Source organism: Salarias fasciatus, chromosome 7, assembly GCF_902148845.1.
Source record: "Salarias fasciatus chromosome 7, fSalaFa1.1, whole genome shotgun sequence".
Lineage (NCBI taxonomy): Eukaryota > Metazoa > Chordata > Actinopteri > Blenniiformes > Blenniidae > Salarias > Salarias fasciatus.
Window position 1 is genome coordinate 13962789 of NC_043751.1, and position 15464 is coordinate 13978252.

A 15464-nucleotide genomic window follows, 5' to 3' on the forward strand; every position below is an offset into this window, starting at 1 on the left:
TCTTCTGCAGTACCCATAAAACAAACCCATTCATTTCAGTCATATATGCCAGAGCAGACAGACACCTGCGACATAAGAAAAGTGGAATGACAGAAATAGAAATCGAGACATATTCCATCCATCCACCCATCAATCTTATTTCCAGAAATCCCCGCAGCTTCCTCCAGTTCCTCTGGGGGGACCCTAAGCTGCTGTTACACTTTCACCAACAGCTTCAAGGCTGAAAATTCAAACTACAAAAGCCACAGAGAGTCCAGCAGTGCAATATTTCCTCAGATCTTAATGTCTTCACTACAGAGCCGTATTTATCACAATAAAACTTCAGAAAAGTTTGAAACTTTTGGGATTTATAAGTAAAGCCATGTTTGTTCTCTCTTTGCTCAGCGTTCAGTCACTCCCAGATAAACATATTTTACAACTTTTTAAAACTTTCTATACGTCCAAACCAAATTCATCAGTTCTGTATGTGTTCAACTGGCAGACTGTCGTGCTGTTGTGTTTAGCATACAAATTCTCAAAAAGTGAGTGAAGCATGTAGAACTTGTCAAAGTCACTATTTTACACCTAGAATGCACTCTAAGTAGACTATTATGTGAAATACATGGCCAAAGGTGTAGTTTTGTGGCATCATAATTAGACAAAACACTGCAAGGAATGGAGAATGATTAACAAAATAGGATCAAAACTGCAGCAAGCACATAGAAATTAAAAGTGAAGGGAGAACATTACCGTCATATGTGAGTCCTAATAGTATATGAATTACAGAAGTTGCATTGATGAGCTTAAAAATAAATGGTGTTGAATCATTAACTTCCATTCACATTGTTAGTTTATGAATGGATGGTAAAACCAATGACTTCAATTTTCTTCTCATGTTATATATACTGAATGCACATAATGAAGCAAAGATGCTTTCTCTCTCATTCAGTCTGACAGAATCATTCTTGATTTCCACATGTTCTGCCCTGGCGCCATGGAAACCTCACTTCCTCTCATGCTGGAGAAATGGTTTCACTTGTGTTTCCTGTCATGGTGTGGAAATGCTCACTTCTGTGTGTTCAGGGGTGATCAGCGAGAACACAAGAGTCAATGCGGACTCCTATTTCTATACACATTTATTTCATTCATGACTTTACAAATCTTTCAGCAACATACTTTGTTAATTTGACCAAAGGGAAAAAAAAACCCTGCCTACTCTAACCACGTTTTCTACCTTTCCTCAAAACAAATTGGAACATTGAAATGAATGAATAAAGAGTCTGTTTGCAGGTGATTCAGCTTCATACTGAACAGCAGGCAGAAAGAAAACGAGCTGTCACACAGAATATATTATTAATATGACAAAGTGTGTGTTTTTTTTTTGTTTTTTTTTTACCAAGAGAAGGTCAGTAGAAAAAAAAAGCATTTTGTTTACATGTCTGAACGCACACAAGGCTTGAGCGAGCACACGAGCTGAATTCATCGCAGGCCCCTCCCTCAGGAGAACATCAACAATGTTGTCACAGTCTCGTTCCTATGCAGAAACCTCCTACACTGCATGTGTTTACGACCCCCCCCCCCCCCACCCCCATTATCATATGCACGGTTTGTTCTAGGATCCACAGTCAAGCCAAAACTGAGCGTAAACCTGCTCTAAAAAAGTGATTCATGTGCTTCAGATCGAGTCCAATTCTCAGTTCTGTTTTTCCTCCTCATGATTGATATACACACTGTGTATGAAGTATGTATGCTTAATAATAATTATTAATATTCTTATCCTCAGGATAACATCCAAATATGATTTTCAAGCACTCAATATAAATTTATATTAAATGAACTGACGTCAGCGTTGCATAAAATGCACAGTTTTGGCTGCGGTACAGTGGGTTGGTTCTGACAGTACCCACTTCCCCCTCCCCCCCGCACACTGTAAAATCCATCCACAATCGTGTACCTCTGAGGTACAGACTCTAATTAAATAACTCTTGGACACATTCCTTTAATGAAAGATGGTTACACATTCCTCCTCCTACCAAAGCACTGGAAGCTATGCTAAGTCACAGATAGTTTTTATATACACAGACCAAGAAATTAGTCCAGGATGCATAAATTAAGGAAGCGACATCCCCACTTTTCTTGATAACGGGAAGAAGAAGAAGAAGGAAAAAAAAAAGGGTTCGATCCATCGGGCAATGTCAGAAATATACACATGGCAAACACATTAAGCCAATTAAACAAAAATTAAATATATTGAAAACATCAACAACTGTTTGCTTATCTTTTTTGTCTATTATGTTAAACAAAATCAGATATCAAGATTAATTTATTATTCCCCATTTCGGCCCCGTCTATAATAAAGCAATGTCACAAACACAACGGCTGACAGAGGAAACATTCCCACACACAGCTTCACGCCGTCCGCCAGACCGCCGACCGGCCGGCTTCAAACCCGCGGTCTGACTGAGAGGCAGCAGATCCAGATCCAGATCCAGTAACGGAGAGGCCACGCCCCTCTCAATAGCACACACACACACACACACACACACACACATACATACAACACACAGAGTCCGTTCAGTGCTGGCAGAAGCGCTTCATAACACCAGTGTTTGGAGCATCTGGTCTGAACATCCCTCTCCTCCTCCTCCTCCTCCTCCTCCTCCCCCCCGTCACCCACTCCTCCCCCCTCTCGGCGCTCCTCCCTTAAGCCAGCTGCTCCTTATCTGGCGACTCCTCTAACGTGATGACGGTGAACTCCTCCGTGTTGCCGTTCTCCTGGATCTTCTCCTTGTTCATGAGGGTCACCATCTCCTGCTCCCGGTCCGGGTTGCGGGAGCCGGAGGCGGACGCCGCCGCGCCGTTGCCCTCGCCGCCGTCTTTAGACGTGATCATGAGGGTCTGTTGCCTGCCGCACCAGCTGCAGAAAACACAGCGACACACTTACATGAAACTCGGCCCGCTGTGTGACGGAGAGAAAAGAATTTGCTGAAATGAACCTTGACCTTTTTCGTTTGGCGACGGCAGCGCAGACGAGGAGAATGGCGGCGACGGCCACAATCACTCCAATAACCACCAGCCAGTCTGGAGAGAGGACACGGCACGCAGGGGTTTAATTGTCTTATAACTGAGTCTGATAGAAGAATTAGCAATCAGGAAGCTGCTCCACTCCTGGGTCACCGCAGGCAAACATGTCATCTCAGTGTTTTAATCAGTTCATTTTGAAACAGATCAACTTCCTGGGCAGTTGTGGCCGAAACACTAGAGAAGCAGATTGAGCCTCACACAGCTGGAGGTCAGACAGAAATTCCCTGGCTGTCAAGCTGCCACTCCATCAAAAATGAGAAATACCAACATTGATTTGGAAAGATTCAATAGGAAGGGGCCTTTTGTGACCTTGTTTGACTTTAAACAGCTGTAGTTCCAGAGGGGAGGAGATACGGTAAGATCAATATGCTCACTTGACGAGTCGGAAGCCTCCTTCTGACCAGTCTGAGGCCCATCAGGACTCACGATTCGTTCTTTGTCGTTCGGGTTTTGTTGTGGAGCTGCGTGACAAAGAAAACCAGTTAAGTTAGGTGGGGTGATGTATTGCCTTGGAGGTGCAGTTTTTACCCAGGCCGCCCTTTTTTAAGCTGTACTCTCCACAGACTGCGTGCTCTGTACACCTACAAACATCCAGCACTGTGACAAAACACTTCACCCTTTCCCTCCGTCTGAAGCACTTGTTCATCCTTCAAGTACTTTCATGCCAGGTTCACTTGTAAATGCATTTGATGCATAGATATACTTCATTTCCTTTGACTTTATTAAATATTTGCTGTGCTTGTTGTGAAATAAACAGGCAGCTCCAGCTCAACCATAGCTCAAGCGGACACAAGGGGGCGTCCTGTGTTCTGAAAGTTATTTCAGTTCTAAAACCTGTTGCCTCTGCTTTCAGGATGAGGATCCTCTCATACAAATCACATACAAATGAGTCTGGCTGTTTCTTCTACGCAGAGATAGCGCAATCCAACCTAAATATAGCTGAAAGGCTTTTTCAGGCTTTTTTTTTTTTTGCACAGTTTATAAAAAACATTAAGTGGATGTGTAAAATACCATTATATTGTCAAGTTATAGATACTCTAGCAAGTTTTTACACAACTCTTCAAGAAATTTGATTTGTATTTTAACTATCCTTCACTCTCACCCTCTGCTTTGGGAGCGTCGCCTCCCTCAGGCTCTCCTTTCTCATGGTGAGGTTCAGTTACAGGAGGAGCCTGTGTTTCCTCTGGAGCTCCGCCGGAGGCCGTGGGAGAGGCCTCCTCCTCCTCAGACTGCGGCGGCAGCATCCCGGACCCAGCGGTCTGATCGAACTCCGCTGCAGTGAAGGTCGGCCCCACAGTGAACGGGTTTCCTCTCGTGGTGGGGCCCTCAGACGGGGCCTCGGGCTCCCCCGGACGCTGCGTCATGGCGGCGGTGGTGGGAGCCGGGGTCAGATCCAGCTCCGCCATGTGGCCGTCTTCCCCCGGGACAGCAGTGGGGTGTCGACCCTCATCGGCAGCGCCGCCCTCCGGTTGAGGGTTTGGAGTTGTTGGCTCAGTGTTATTGTCATCTGAATAAGTTGAACAAAGAATGAAAAAAAACCCATCATGCATGCATCCTTATAAAGTATTACCATGTTATATAATACAGTTGCAAACGCTGTGGTTTGGGTTGTGGAAGTCAACATTTTACTCGCACTTGCGGCTCGAAAAATTAACCTCAGCCAAACATTTGCACTAGAGATGGTTTGGGTTAACCACACGTTGGGTAACGTAGGCGGGAGCTGCGTGCTGAAGTGCAGAGATGAATGAGATCATTTGGTAACCAGGCCGGATGCTCAAGGTGGTTTCATGTTCTGCTCTTTCGTCGCTGTTGCTTGGATATATAACTGTGAGATCTGATCTTCGTGATTTATTCTCAAAACGTACATAACAGTCCAACTTGCACTACTTGTTTTATTTCTTTGTAATCTTGCCTGATCCGAGACAGTAAGAGGATTTGAATGTATAAACTTACCGGACTCGTCAGATGGGAAGAGTCCATTCAATGAAAATAAGTTGTCACAGTTTCTTCCCGGCCCCTCTGACACGAGGAGGAACAGGAAGGAGGAAGGAGTCATTACCAAAACAGAGAAACATATACAAAAAAAATATCTAATAAAAGAAGCAATGCAGACTGTTTATGCATCAATAACTGACAGAACAACACAGGTAAAATGCAGTTGATTATGTCCTCCTAATAAATGTACCTTTTTCGTCGTAGCAGTAAGCATCAAATTGATCTGCTGCATCGACATGAGAGTTGAAGATCAGCCCGGTCATGTTCCTCGAACAGTTCTCATGCGGACTGTGTCTGAGGATGGCGACTCTCATGTCGCTGATCCAGCCATTTCTGTAAGGAACATCACAGCAGCGCTCGTATGAAACACAAATCTTTCTGTGAGACGCAACGCAGTCTGTCTCCAGGCTGCAGGAGCTGATCGAGTCAAAACACGGCCGCTCGGAGCCGTCAGGTGAAAACAGGCGAGAGGCGGACGCTGCGTCGCTGTGTTGAAGGTGGCATGGTGTTGTCTCACATGTTAACTTGGTTTAAGTCATTTTCAGTGACATTTCCAGACTGAAGGTAAAAGTTAAGCACTCCTGATGCCAATGAAATCAATTTGGAGTTTATATTTTCAGGAGAGCCAATTAAAAACTGTGGATTAATGAACATACATTATACAAATGTCTGAGTGAGTAATGTAAGATTTTTTTATTTAGTTTTTTCTTATTTCGAGGGTTGTTTTCGTGGCCATAGAGAGCAAAATAAGTAGAAAGCTGTTGTATTTATGTGGTATTGTGGAGGTCAAAGCAGCATAAAGATAATCATGTCTTTTCACTGTAGAGTCGTCTTTCGACAGTTTTAACTTTTCATTTTGACGGATGTGAGTTCTGTGCATGATTTTGTACTGTATCATTTGTAAATTGACATTGCCGATCATGCAGAAGTTCTTGTCTTGATTTGGATCTGTTCCCAGAGATCGAGGCAGGGCAACAAGTCACTTTCTCACTTTACCTCGGTACTGTCATGGATGTTTGTGTGTCTAAGCTGTAAAAGAAAACCTATGTTTTTTTTTGTTTGTTTGTTGTATGAGATGAAGTTCAGAAGCTTTACCTGCATGTTTCCATTGTCTCGTTGTAGGCGGCCTGCAGTTGTTCTGGGGTTGCCAGAGCGCTGTTCAGCCACTCACACGCCTTCTGAGCGAGGCTGAAGCTCAAGGAGTGACGGCTCACTCCTTCCACATGAAATACACCGGCGAAGCTGCAGCCACGGAAATTTACTGCAGGGAAACAAGGAAAAGGAATGCAATACATTAAGCAATGTCCATTATATTTTAGACAAAAGTACATCAGCATAATGAACTATGGTATGGTTGCGTGTGTGGTGCTTCTTGATGCGGCGTTCAAGAGGGAGCCTTGGGATATATGTGTTCCGATGAAATTTCAGAGAAAGAAACGTCAACAGACCAGCAGCATTCACATCAACAGTATTCCACCCTCAGGCATTTCAAATAAAGAGCCCATTTCAGTATATTTTGCTCCAAACAAAGAGGGAAGAGAGTGTCTCAGACGGCTAAACAAGGGCATCCCTTCATACACAAATACAATCATATTCACACAAACACACATTCTGCCTGATTAGCTCATCCAATTTCAGTCGGGACACGATGAAAGCAGCAGGATGTCAGCATCCCAACACACAGAGAGTGTGAAAATGGAAATGGAAGAAACACAATTAGTGAAAAGAAATCAAGATTACAGCAGTCAATAAATCAGATTTCATATCAGTCTTTTCTATATCTATTACTGTATATTTTCCATCAAAACTACAATTATGCATCACAAAAGGTGGGTGGGGATTTTTTATTTTTTATTATGGAACCCTGAATGATTGCATAAAATCTCCTTGTTAGGCCATGAGATCAATAAAAACTTTTTTTTTTTTCCACAATATGTGACAAGTAGTTGCGGGTTGTGGGTGCCGTTTCCCAGCATGCCTCATCACACAAAATGAGTTAAGTTGGAAACTAATGTTATCTTTTTAAAAATCCAGTTTCGTAACTGAATCAAATGTAGATGTTATTGCAAGCACAAGAGAAATGCATTAACCCTAATAAAATAAAATAAAGGATTAAACCATACAATAAAATCATGCAAAGCATCACAGTTGCTACAGTTGGACGTCATAAAGAATGACTTCCCAGGCTTTTCCAGCAAACGCTCACTGCTTTTCATAGTGAATACTTTACTTTTCTGCCTCTGGATCTAAACATTCCTCACCAATAACAGTTTTTATTAATAAACTGAATGTCTGTCACTCAGCCAAACTTTAATACTTTCAGTAAAAAACAAGTCCTCAGCAGTGCCATAATTAAGAGTTGTTGTCCTGCCTTTCACGTCCGACGCTTGATCGAAGGTAGTCTTGGTTGATAAAAGAAGCCCAGAATAAGGAGGACGAGAGAGCAAGAGAACATTATCTGGAAAAACATTCTGAAATCGTCTAACAGCCAGTTTCAGACTGTTCTCAGTGAAAGACGCCACAAACAGCTGATTTTATGTCGAGCTATCTCATGACGGTAATATTAGACCACATTGCGATGGGCTGTTGTTGAAATAAGACACAAAAACAAGTGTCCCACTGACTATCAGTAAGGTGTCAAAAGCCAATAAAGCAAACTTTACTTTCTGAAGGAAGTATAACACAATAAACACAAAAACAAAACGAAAAACTTATTACTTTGAAACAGTTTTAAATTGTTCCCAAGTTGTCAGTAATAAATGTATCACCTGGATCATGACTTCATTGTCATTGTTCTTATCGGAACATTAGACATGTTTAAGTTGAACCTAATAAAAAAAAAGGATGAAACTTTTTGAGTCAAATAAATCCAACTTTTCCCAGAATCATCAATTTGTGAAGTTTGAATACGAACTGAAGCACAGCAACACGCCGGTGTGTTTAATGAACCTGCTCTCAGGAATCAGTTTCTGACACTGAAATGTAAACAAAAAAAAACGCGAAGTAGGTCGAGCAAACAAGAGCAAGAGTTTGTGTACACATGGTGACCACACCTTTAGAGAGCCACACAGAAAGCCCTCACAAAAGGCTGCTGACAACGGCCAGGAGATCATTTATAAGAAGCAGACACCTCGGGGGGTTTCCTGGTCATCGACAGGTCAACATTAGTATCAAGGAAAACCTTTGGAAACGTCCTGCAGTCGACCCGGGAACATAGAGCTCTTATTATGAATATGAAAGCTTGAATTCATCCTGATACCGAGCGTGATCTTGTTTTTTGTGAAAGTCTATAAAAAGTTAATTGGAAAAACATCTAATTTCCCATTTCTGATGGTTGCAAGTTTCATGGGAAATCATAGAGTGAAACCTAAAATTTCTTATTAACACTGCTGAAATTGGACAAGAGAATAAATGTGTTTTTCTCTGAAGAGAAAGACTGGATTAATGTGCCGTTTGTCAACAGTGTGTTTGTGCAGCATGACTAATACAAATCCACAATCTTGAACAACAAACATCACAGATGTCATGTGGATTTTTGTTTTTTGGTTTTGCAAAGACAAGAAAAGAAAAAAAAAAAAAATCAGCTTAATGTTTGTTAGATAGTGTTGCCATAGCGCACGGCTTGTGTGAGCCGTGAACACACAGCAACAGGAAAAGAACAAACATGTAGTGCAGTCATCTGTGGCCGAGCAGCACTGTCTGGTGTGAAGTGTGGAGAATTAAATCAAACGTGCAGCTCGAATCTTATCCATAAATTAATAATCACTGATCAGCTTTCTGCTGAAAGGCTCCCGGGCATACGTTACAGCAGATGTGGATTAAGAGGAGACATCAGTAAACTTACAGGAAAAACACTGTCTTTCAGTTTGTGTATGACTGAATAACTTTTTTTTTCTGGAGAGTCAAACATGAAATTATTGACAAATAAATAGTTATCCTATAATAAAGTTAACGTAGTGTCGATATGAATTTACATAAAGTTCATCTAAGTCAAAACAGGAACTGCAATCTTGAGTAACTGATTGCATAGACTTCTGTGGTTGCATCCTCAGTTGTACCACTTCAGGAAATGATCAAATAAACATGTAGTCAAAAAAGAACCTTTTGATTAAATAAAGAAAATGTTAAAAAAGGAGATCCTTTAATAAAAATTCCCCAGTTTCACCTAAGCTTTGTATGCCTCAGGTATTATAGAGTCATAAACACCCAAATTGTCTTTTGTTGTTATTATTATGCCGAGTTAATCTCCTTGTTTTAGAGAAAGCAGACTGATAAAATGCAAGATACGATAAGAAAACAGCCCACCCACTTTTCCACTGGCTGTTATGGGTAAACAGAGCAGCGGCAGCAGCAGGAAGCCGAGCTCTGCTCCATGTGGCAACCGGGCAAGAAGAGCCAGTTTCAACACTTTTATTGTGAAGAAGTCGCAGTTCGCCTCCCCCTCCGGCTTTAGACCCACATCTTGACCCCTTGAAAATAGCATTCGGCCGACCACATGGGGACTAGAAGGTATAGATCACATCACCAAACACTCTGAAGGTTCCTGACACCACCGAGTGAAACACAGAAACACACACATTTAGGAGAACCTCCAGTCTTTTCAGCTCACCCCATTGGGGGGAAAGACAGACCGCGGTCTTGGCCGTGCAAAACCTGCCCCGAGAGATCAAAGGGAGCGCAGCGTACCGTCAGCGAGCTGAAAGGCGGGCTGACATCAATCTGAGAAGTAATCATTAGTATGCAGAGGGACTGATCATGCGTGTCTTTATAAAGTCCAGAAGCCTGTTATGCCGAGGCGCTGACTCTCCCAAAGGCTCCATTGTCACCTAATGGAGTTGAAACCAAGGAGACAGCAAAGTCTGGGTGTGCAGAGCCAGAGAGAAAGGGGGCTTTAACTCAATGTCTTGCCAAAACCTCCAGCTGCTCTACAAGTAATTGACAAACCCAACTTTCTCCCTCTCTTCACTTTCTTTTTAGCCCTTCTCTCATTTTGTCTTGTTGTTTCTCATTACTCTCTGTTTGTCTTTTCTGTGCCAGCAATAAAGTACAATTTACCCCCTGCACACAGGTGCGCAAACAAAGAGGCAGACCGCGGATACACAACAACACACCTAAGAGTCGGCTGATTATTTCTGCGCGGCTTTTGCAGGAGTATGACGAGGCACGAAGGCACTCTGGGAGAACATGTGGATATTTATGATGGCCAGATCACGTCGATGAGAATGTTCCCAAGTTTTTCTGAACATTTCATGAGTAAATGAAGGACATGCTCGAACAGAGAGTGTACTGTACACGTCTCGGTGCTACTGTAAAATCCTCTTAGCTATAGGTCATCAGCTGGTTTGGAGGGAGACCTTGTTGCCACCGTCTCCCACAATGCTCCAGTGTCCTGCATTATCACACTTGAGTGAAGTTCCTCTGTCAGCAGACTTAGAGTTTCTCTCCAGTCCACACAACAAAACTCCACCAGGCCAGTGGGACAGGAGAAATACAGTCTAGTTAAAAAAAAAGAAAAAAAAAAAAAAAGAAAAAGAAAAAGTCTGACCATGCACACATACCCACACATTACCTGAAGGTCACAGGAAGGACTCTCACTATCTGATTTTCTCTGTAAAGTATGATTATGTCTCACAGTCCGACTCCTACAGCTCCAACCATGTTTAAGGACGGGTAAGTGTTTTTAAAGAGTGCCAGGCAATCCGATTCCCTCTCATTTGTGCTAACCGTAAAACCTAAAGAAGGCAACTTTGATCACTGCGAGGTGCAAAAAAAAAAAAAAAAAAAAAAAAAAAAATGCTAAAAATATTCCTGAGACTAATCAAAAATGAGAAATTTTATCTGTAACTTTAATCAAAATACAAATATTTAATATGTTTACGTCACCTTGAAAAGAAAACGCATACGTAACATGTTTTGTTGAGTCATTTCAGTTCCTTCAAAGGAGTTTAACCTTAACTGTGAAACAAAAGCGTCATTATTTTTGTAAATCGACTGGTGGGCGGAATGTGTTCAGCTTTAGACTCATCTAAATTGCCAACAAGGTTGTAATAATAAAATATGATATGCTATCACACAACAGTTAGTTAGGTCCATGTGTCCTCCAAAAATGAACAAACAGGACAATGATCTTGTGTATAGAAAGCCATTTGTCTATTTCAGCACTGAAAATCCTTCATTTTGTTTTAAAAAGGTGTGTTATAGACAAATTGGCATCCTTGTTCTCTTAATTTCAGCTTGTTATCTGTTGATAATTTGATGAAGAAAAGTTTTTTCACCCTTTTCTGTGACTTTCAGTGTTTGTTTTGTTTAATAGTCTGTTGCTCTGAGACTTTTCTAATGAAGTTTATCTTTTTCTGGAGCTAAGCTGACCGCATCCTCTGTTCACGTGTAAGAAAGACAGACACATATGTTGCATTATTTATGGCAGGGGCGCCTTGATCAGCTCACAGTGCATCACACAGGGAAGAAGCGAGACTTCATAAGAAACCTGAATTGAAGCGATGGATTTAGTAAAGTCCAATCTTCTGTGTGGAGAGAGTAAATTTGAAAATGAGCTCCTCAAACAAGAAAGTAATCTTCATCGTGGATTGTCCTGAGAAATAAACAAGGTCTTTGGTTGATGATTGTGAGGACGAATGAGGATGCTGAGGCTCAAAAAAGAGGAATTTACCGAGGAAATATGTTCATTTGGTATAAAATGAAGAGATTAAGGAGTACAGGAACTCTTGAACCATTTATGATCAAGATGAGTCAGTATTAAAGGGAAGCTCATGGTAGAGGTCAGATGGAAAAGAGCAGGGGAGTGTTTTGTATAAGACGTTGGTGCTGGGTCGTTCAGCTGGATTGTAGCAGAGGGCAGACGGGTAAAAGAGGCAAACACGTGTCTGGAAGAAGCCCGAGCCCATGCAGGCACAAGCCCTCTTTGTACAGACCCGGTCCACGGGGCCTCTGACCACCCCTCACCTTGAAACATGATACAGGCACAAGCAGGAGGCTCCACGAAACCAAGGAGGCAAACACGGCCATGTTTGCAAAAGCAGGTGGGCCTGAGTGTCCATGAGACGGTAACCAAGTTTTACTGCAGATGGGAAAGGAGCACTAAAATGATAATCCGCTTTCACACTAAGTGAACCACTCTGAACCGGTTCTCTGTCCAGGAAATGTTGTGATTACAGTGTGTGCATGTTAACGCCTTGCATATTGCTTCATTATCAGCAGTAGTTGCAACTTTTACAGAGACATGATGAAATTGAGAAAAAAAATGAAGTATTTCCAAATGGGTCTTTTACTGTAAATCTTTACAAACAGGTCAAATGAATTCAATCACGAGTGAAAGACAATACTGATTACCTTTGGGACTCTACCATATGATTTAAGACACTAGATAAAGCTTGATCTTTTGCTCCTAAACAGAACCTGGACTTCTGGTCAGGCCATATGTCGTCCTGTAAATGGTCTGCCTTGAGAGGCTCAATGCTTGAAGCTCCAAAACACCTGAACTAGAGAGACCAGTGACCACAGCGGGACAATTTAGATTAATCTCAACACTCAGAACATGGAGATAAATATAAAAAGACACAAACAGTTCTCAACTCTTCCACACACAAGGAGCCTCCAGGGGCAAGCACATGTCGAAGCACAAGGTAAGACGGTGGACCCACCCCCCTCCTTCCTTCATCCCCCAAACACTCCTCATGTGAGCGGTAGTCCCTTATTTGCCTTTAAATCCTGGTCAGTTTTATAGCTTGATGCTGATTGTTCTTTGGCGCGGAGCCAGAGGGAGTCTGTGAACAACCAGTTCCTCGGGGAACGAGCCAGACAATCCCAAGACCTGTTTGATTCAGCTCGAACTTCACCTCCAGAGATATACTGCCCCCCAAAGCAACAATCCAACCCAACCGTCACACACAGATCAAATGTGAGAGAGAGAAGAGAGAGCGAGAGCGGCAAAAAAAAAAAAAAAAAAAAAAAAAAGTGAAAAAAGGGGACATTAAAGGGGGAAATCTAAAGCGATACATAACATCCTTTGTGTCTGACAGTAAAGCATGAAGCGTAGACAAAAAAGCTTGAAAAGAAACCCCGGTTTCTACCTTAACCTTAAAAGAAGAGCCGTTTCGCAAAGTACCCTTTGAGATCCCAAAACCCTGATTAAAAAAATCAACTTGCAAGCATGCGTATGTGAAGGAGACAGAGAGGGAACCGGAGCGCCCGTCTCCTTTGTGTCTATCAGGAGTCTCAGACTGCCAGACGTAAGCCTGTCTGTGCTGGTGTACCACACGCTCTCTTGCCGGCATCCACTCATCCATTCAACAAGCAGCAGCAGCAGCAGCAGCAGCAGCAGCAGAGCACAGCCTCTTTCTTTCATAGGCTTCTCTTTGCATGAGCTCTTACATGCAAGGCTAAAAAAAATAAAAATAAAAATTACTGTCTGGTACCAAAAAAAAATCTGGTAACAAAGGAACACTGCCAGTGAGAAACACAAGAGAGAAAGGAAAGAATAATAATCCCCAAACAAAGAAGCATCCAGTGGGCAGAGGTACGGTGTCCTTACCTTGAAGTTGTTCCGACCTGGAGGAGGCCAGTAATCCAAAGATGACCCCTAAGAGAAGAGTCCACATCCTGGGCAAAGTGTCTGCTGGTGGCTGGGTGAGCTGCTTTGGAATAAAAGGTGTGTAACAGTTCTCCTGTGGTCCTGTCTTCCTTTTTTGCCAGGAGGGATGGCTGATATGTGTGTGCAAGTGTGTGTGTGTGTGTGTGTGTGAGAGAGAGAGAGTGAAAGAGAGTAAATGAGTGAGAGCAGTTGGAAAAAAAAAAGGAAAAAAGAGGGGGAGAGAAGAAACCCAGCACTGTGGAGAGAGTTGCTCTAAGTGTCTGCTAGCTGCTGTCGCTGACTCAGATTTTGCCCCCCAACTTTTCTATTCTCCGTCTGAGACACACACAAACACACACCGGGCGAGTGGCTCATACGTAGAAGGGGAAGAGCGGTTCATGTGAGCACACACCCTTCTGCCTCTCCCACACTTGCCCCACCTCCCCCTCCCGCCCCACCTCACAGAGACTCTCCTTCCCCTCTCTTGCTCATTCTCTCTCCATTTCCTGCCTCTGCAGTTTGTAATTTATATAAAGAAGGTGATCTCTCTCCCTCCGCCTGGCTGCTTGTCCTTGTCTCCTGCCACCCCCTCTTACTTCCTCTTTTCATGCTCCTGACAGCCACAGTTTCTGAGCCCATCTGGTCTTTTGTTCGGTCCTCACTCCATTGTCAATTCATCTGATTTTCTTGTCTCTGCTCCTTCGCGCTGTCGGTCATTCTCTTTATGCGTCTTCATGATCCTGTACCACCGGCTGAAAGGGATCACAGGATTTCACACAGACATGAGTATATTTAACTGTCGCACACACTCAACAGCGCTTTGCTTTTATTGGACCTTTACAGATTTTTCAAAATAAACACATTCTCAGGATTTCCAATAAAAACCGCCAGTAGTTAAAAATAAAGAATTGAAGTGGATAAAAAGTTAAGTTCAGTAACTTAACCTTAAAATGCGTATTAGAAGATTCTCCACGTCGAGAATTCCCACTCACACCACGTGGCAACCTCCAGTCTTAGTCTGGGTTTAACATTTCACTACATCAGGTGATGGAGGAAGTCATCTCAGGTTTCTGGAATCTCCCCACCGACAACAAATCTGGTGCTGTTTCCATCTGATTGTGTAACATAAAAATATACACGACGGAAACAGAAAGATAAGAAACATGCTGTAATGCAACATGACATGCTGTAATTCTGTGACTTCCCCACCGGCCAGCCTTAAAGAGTGTCTAATGGCTCAGCATGACCAGTAAGTTTGTCGTCATGGGAACAGCACTCAAACAATGAGTGACCTGGCTCTTCAGCTCCGAGCACTCTTTATTTCACTCAAGCATATGGCATTTTCATCAGTCGCCTGTTGGAGGTTTGTTTGCGTGAGGATCTGACATACAGGGATGTCTGAGGTAACGGGTTCGGAGTTCAATAAAGGATAAGACACAAAGCGGATCAATTTGCCCGGTGATTATTACTCGACTGCTCATTTACATTTTGGAGAGGAAAAGCTGCTCCCACTCACTCATGCTCATTTTCTGGCAGCGTTTAATTCAGCTACCTTCCACAGTTAGTTTATCACACTGATAAAAAGATTAGAGGTTTGGTATTGACTGCTATTTTCAGCTGCTTTGAAGGCCACATTATGAGTAATTGTGTGAGGAAAATTGTCAGTCATATGAAAGAGGAAAAACAGTTCTTGCATCTGTTAACTGACACGTCACATGGATAGATGGGATGACAATCCATGAAGTACGTCATTAATGACATTATCCAACACGCTCGTATTTGCACTTTTTTATGTTGCTCTCTGGCACGACACATT

At 42.6% G+C, this 15464-nt stretch overlaps 1 protein-coding gene across 1 annotated transcript; it reads right to left on the bottom strand.

The window, feature by feature from the left end:
- Window positions 1-1097: 1097 nt before the first annotated feature.
- On the bottom strand, window positions 1098-14049 carry cd44b (CD44 molecule (IN blood group) b). Its single transcript, XM_030097296.1, has 8 exons — window positions 13610-14049; window positions 6154-6319; window positions 5249-5391; window positions 5017-5082; window positions 4166-4570; window positions 3438-3524; window positions 2982-3060; window positions 1098-2896 (listed from the first exon to the last, which is right to left on the bottom strand). The coding sequence occupies exons 1-8, from the start codon at window positions 13674-13676 to the stop codon at window positions 2683-2685; spliced, it is 1227 nt and encodes a 408-aa protein (XP_029953156.1). The 5' UTR covers window positions 13677-14049; the 3' UTR covers window positions 1098-2682.
- Window positions 14050-15464: the final 1415 nt, after the last annotated feature.

What these genes read in the sequence shown, in the direction of transcription:
- cd44b (XM_030097296.1), bottom strand. Translation starts at nt 13,676, where the DNA reads ATGTGGACTCTTCTCTTAGGGGTCATCTTTGGATTACTGGCCTCCTCC. An exon ending in CAGGTCGGAACAACTTCAAG is followed by an intron (nt 6,320 to 13,609) that starts GTAAGGACACCG and finishes GTTTCCCTGCAG; the next exon opens with TAAATTTCCGTGGCTGCAGC. An exon ending in GCCGTCGCCAAACGAAAAAG is followed by an intron (nt 2,897 to 2,981) that starts GTCAAGGTTCAT and finishes TGTTTTCTGCAG; the next exon opens with CTGGTGCGGCAGGCAACAGA.